The 5,041-nt window shown below is 34.3% G+C and overlaps 1 protein-coding gene across 1 annotated transcript; it reads left to right on the top strand.

Moving 5' to 3' along the window:
• The first annotated feature begins 226 nt into the window (after positions 1-226).
• Positions 227-4,154, top strand: LOC105119961 (sucrose nonfermenting 4-like protein). The gene is made up of 7 exons (XM_011018163.1): positions 227-460; positions 693-837; positions 910-1,083; positions 1,703-1,766; positions 1,859-1,928; positions 2,876-2,990; positions 3,507-4,154. The coding sequence occupies exons 1-7, from the start codon at positions 242-244 to the stop codon at positions 3,596-3,598; spliced, it is 879 nt and encodes a 292-aa protein (XP_011016465.1). The 5' UTR covers positions 227-241; the 3' UTR covers positions 3,599-4,154.
• The last annotated feature ends 887 nt before the right edge of the window (positions 4,155-5,041 follow it).

Raw genomic sequence — 5,041 nt, 5'->3', positions numbered from 1 at the left:
AACAACACAAGGTTCATTTTCCTTAAGGGTAAAAGTAAACAAATTTTTATACAGCTTTGTTTTCCATATGGCATGATATCCATTTATCTTCTTTGAAGTTTGACCCCAAATGTTTGGGGACAGGTTTTGATTCGGAGACAAGAACCCAAATGTAATTGATGGCTTTTGGGATATTCATTGATATTGGGAGAAATTTACATGCTTCTAAAACAGGCAACAAGCTTGAATAATTTATGCTTGGATGCTACTGTTCTTGATAAGAAGTCTTGTGGACAGAAATATACTGTTTGCATGTTTCTATAACACTGATTACTTTTACTTGCAGCTTGGAAATAACGGATCAGATTTTACTGAGGAAGAACTTGATACACACACAATATCCGCTTGGAAAGAGGGAAAATCATATCTGAATAGGCAAATAGATGGACATGTCCGGGCTCTACCTAGACATCTCATACATGTAAGGGATCTCTCAGGCATGCTTGTATCTGTAGCATGTAAACTACCCCCTAATTTGTTTTTCACCATTCATGCATCAAGCGGAGTGGAAACGTGTAATTATTCTTGGCGCTTCATTTTTGTGCTGCACTTATAGGAAGCATTCAAATGGCTTTATCTTGAGTTACTATATATATAACAAAAATGTTTGATGTGGCTTTTGTCCATTGATCTGGATTTTGGCTAATGTGCAGGCTGGGCCATATGACAACTTGAAAGAGGTTGCTTTGAGAATATTGCAGAATGAGGTGGCTACAGTTCCCATTATCCATTCATCATCAGAAGATGGCTCATTTCCTCAATTACTGCATCTTGCCTCACTCTCTGGAATACTGAAATGTAAGGCTTTTTGGTTAGCTTGCTAAGTAGCTACAAATAGTTTATTACTAACTATAGGATGTTAATTTCCAGGTATTTGCAGGTACTTTAGACATTGTTCTGGCACCTTACCCATGCTCCAACTACCGATTGGTGCAATACCAGTGGGTTCATGGGTTCCAAGTATTGGAGAGCCTAGCGGGCGCCCGTTGGCCATGTTGAGACCAAGTGCTTCTCTTAGTTCAGCTTTAAACTTGTTAATTCAAGGTATGTTAGTAATTTCTGTAAAGTGCAGACAGAAGGAAAATAAATTATCAACAGAAGAATTCGTGTATATTTTGGAAGTAGAAGTTCAAATTCTTAGTGGCAAATATTTGTAGCAAACTACTTGAAACTGCTTTACATGTATTACACTTAAAAGTTACATGGAACTTTCGAAAATCTTATTGATTGGATGAGGTGCATATGAGTATACTATTTGATAAATTTCTTGAATTGCTGAAAATTGAAATAAAATTGACAAGGATCTATTTATCAACTAATAAATTATTCATTTTTTGTGTCTCCCATTTTATGACTCACCTGATTCTCCCTCCTTTTGGATCTGATGGCTGGGCCCTGTGATTGGGTATTTTTCCTACTTAAACCCCTTACCACTAGTGTGCCTAAAATTGGATTCTATGTTTCTGGTATGATGCCCAGAGATTTCACTGGCTAAGTTAGTTGTTATGTGGGGGATAGTTTAGTCGTTAGGAGAAAATAAGTTGTTTCCTTTTGGGGTAGTTTTCTATGGTTTCAGCTAGACAAGAATATACTTCAGCTATACATCTTGATCTTCTTGTAATTTTAATACCTAGTATTTTTTTATCACCTTCTGTACTTGCAGCTCAAGTAAGTTCAATACCAATAGTTGATGAGAATGACTCGTTAATAGACATATATTGTCGGAGGTAACTTGTTCTTCTGGGTTTGATATTCTTAAAACCATATTTTGCAACTCTTCTTCGATGCTGAGGCTAATTATGTGTTATCATTTGTACAGTGACATAACAGCTTTGGCGAAGGACAAAATTTATACTCATATTAATCTTAATGAAATGACTATTAATCAGGTATCTTCTCTTTCTACGCCCCCGGCCCTTCATTTTCCCTTGAACATGTTTTATGAAGCTACTTCGTAGTACTTATTAATTGGAAAGTAATGGCTTTAATTATCTCAAATAAAATAAATAATAATCAAAATAATAGAGATCAAATCTAAAAAAAAAAATGAAAGATGAAGAAATTAAAATAATAATAATTAACATTTTATAAATTATTTCAAATAAAATAAGTAACAATCAAAAGAATAAGAATCAAATTTGATAGATAAAAAATTTCAATAAAAAACAAATAACAATTATAAAAATAAGAACCGAAGTTAATATAAAATTTAAATTTTAAGAGATGAAATTGAATAATAAATATTCAAAACAATATATATATATAGTAATCAAAAGTTTGAGGACCCAATTTGATATAATCAGCAAATAATATAACATTTATAAATTTTTCACAACTTTTGGAAAGTGTTTTCCGTTCAAATTTATCAGGAAAACACTTTCCTGGAAACTAAGTCAAATTTTCTTCTGACTGGAAAGTGTTTTCCGTTAACCAACTTTCATAATGGCAAATAAACACATGAAAGTTTGGAAAATGGTTTGTCGGAAATCACTTTTCGGGAAACAAACATGGCCTTAAAAGACTAGGTGAAAATGGATGTGATGATAGTATAAACTCCTATATAATTTTCATGGGAATTGTGTTCAGTGTGGAAGCAACTTGTGATGTTATGGTCTTGAAGGTTACCTCTGGGTGTTATCTTGTTGCACTTGGACCAAATGAATCCTTTTTGCTTCACATGTATCACATCAAAGGGTTAATTGCTTGCTTGGGCAGGCTACATAAAATTATTGGAAGTGTTTGACTTTGTTTAGTGTATATGTTGCCCCATTGTTTCAAAATGTAATTTATAGTTTAAAAATGGTGCTTGACGTTTTCTGATCATGGTTTTTCTTAGGCTTTGCAATTGGGACAGGATGTCTATTCTTCTTATGATCTGAGAAGTCAAAGATGTCAGATGTGTTTGCGCTCTGATACATTGCATAAAGTGATGGAGCGATTGGCAAACCCTGGTAATCTGAATTTCTCTCCTTTACTGAGAAGGAAGATCCTGTTAAATATCTTCCAATGACTTTTTGGAGTGCCTGGTTGTTGAGTAGGTTGGAAATATTATTTTTGTAGTATGTGTTGGTCATTAGGATATTAATTCTCTTGATTTTCTTTGCTCGTGATCACTCAAACTGCAGTTCCTGTCCTTTGTCTTTGCTTCTTTCAAGCAGCCTGAGCTGTCATCCTTCAACTTTTGTTGAATAATTTATTTGTAATGTTAAAGTGCTTGGAGGACTTTTAAAGAACCAGCAAAGCCTTTGCCAAAAAAAGTTACTTTGGTTACAAAGAGCCCTGTTAAATATGATTGTGGTTAAATTTTTTTCTGAAAAGATGTCTGTTATTGTTGTTGTTTTCATAGAACTTTTGCATAAGCTCTTTTTTTTTCTTTTTTTCTCTTCTGAAAATTCACGTGGTACATTTTTTTAAATTCATTCGCCAAGTTTCACCAAGTTAATGGTCCTCAATCCCTGGGTTTTCAGGTGTTAGGCGTCTTGTCATTGTGGAGGCTGGCAGTAAACGTGTGGAAGGCATTGTGACACTGAGTGACATTTTCAGATTTCTACTTGGCTAGTTTGAAGCGGTAAGTTGTTAATGGAAAGGGATGTATGGAGTGGTTTTGGACAACCTCCACACATGTTATTGCAGTATCTAAAGCCCTGTGCCAATGTTACTCCAGCACTTTCCATGGTCATATGACCCAGTGATTTGAAACCTACATTGGATTATTTGAAATCTCAAGCCTGCTTGGCCACCTGTTTTAGAGTTTTAGGCTGAAAAGAAAGGGCTAATTCCCAAATTTGTTAATTTCCTCCCTTCCATGTATTACGAATTACTTCAAGCTGTCGTAGATTCCATGTATATGAGGAGCATGGTATCTGTTATGTACTATGCTGCCACTAACTGAGAAAGGAGATGGGGAGGAGGTGAATGCTTGTTGTCTGCTACTGCTTCATTGAGCTGTGATTCCTCAGGAAAATCTGGTAAAGATGGCATTTGATTCATGTTGTTTCGTTATTCTAGTAAATACATGCAAGAGAAAATCTATTCAAGTTAAATGGCATTATTGTACCTGAGTCAGCAGATGGAGAACCCTTGATTGAGAATGACCATCCTAGAAAATCTGATAATTTTGGCTTTTCGTCCTTTCTGCATTCCCCCCCCTCATCACCCTCCTCGTTCCCAACAACCCAGTTCTTTTTGTCCTCCCTTCTTTATCTTCGTGTTCTTGCTTATGTTCTTTTACAGGAATGTCTGGGGTCTTCTTTGTTGATTTGTATGTATCAGGTTAGCTCATCCTGGTGGACCATTAAATACTAATAAAGCTGTAGCCTTGGCTAAATTTCTTGACAGAAAACTTCAAGACCCAAATGGGTTGGCTTCCATTGATCCTGGTATTCTTGAATTGGCTGGCAAGAATGCCAAAGACACAGACTTACTAGTAATAGCTAGCTCTGTTTGCCTGTGCTCTGCTGCCGGTACGGATTCTAAGTGTTAAAAATGTCGTTGTGATTATGTGTTTTAATGCATAACCTGATCAGGTCAACCCAGTTGGAACCCAATTTGATGCTTCAAAAAATGTTCATGTGGTTGATGTTTAAAACTATTGTTTTTTCCTACATTTTGAGATGATGATGTTATAGACTAATGGAGGTCAACCTGATAAATACAATATATAACTTATAAATCTCATTGTTTGGTAATTTTGTTTTTTAATAGTAACATTAGTTTGATTATTGCATTTGAATAAAATAAATGAAATTATATATTATAAAGGGTTAGTAAAAAATAGGGACTGCTAACATTTAAAAGAAAATGATATTATCTTATTGAAAAATATAAAAAAGTGACATCTTTAGATAATTAAAAAAAAACTAATTAATTTTTTAAAAAGAATTTTAATTGAAATTGAAGACATGTAAGGGTGGGTATCCCAACCATTTTTTTTTATTTAACTTATTGAATTTAATTTTAATTTAAAACTAAAAAAACAAAAAATAAGGTTGGCAGGCTAGCC

Source organism: Populus euphratica, unplaced genomic scaffold (genome assembly GCF_000495115.2).
Source record: "Populus euphratica unplaced genomic scaffold, PopEup_1.0 scaffold4193.1, whole genome shotgun sequence".
Taxonomy (NCBI): Eukaryota; Viridiplantae; Streptophyta; class Magnoliopsida; order Malpighiales; family Salicaceae; genus Populus; species Populus euphratica.
Note: the sequence above shows the minus strand (reverse complement) of the source record. Positions and strands in the feature narration are given on the sequence as shown.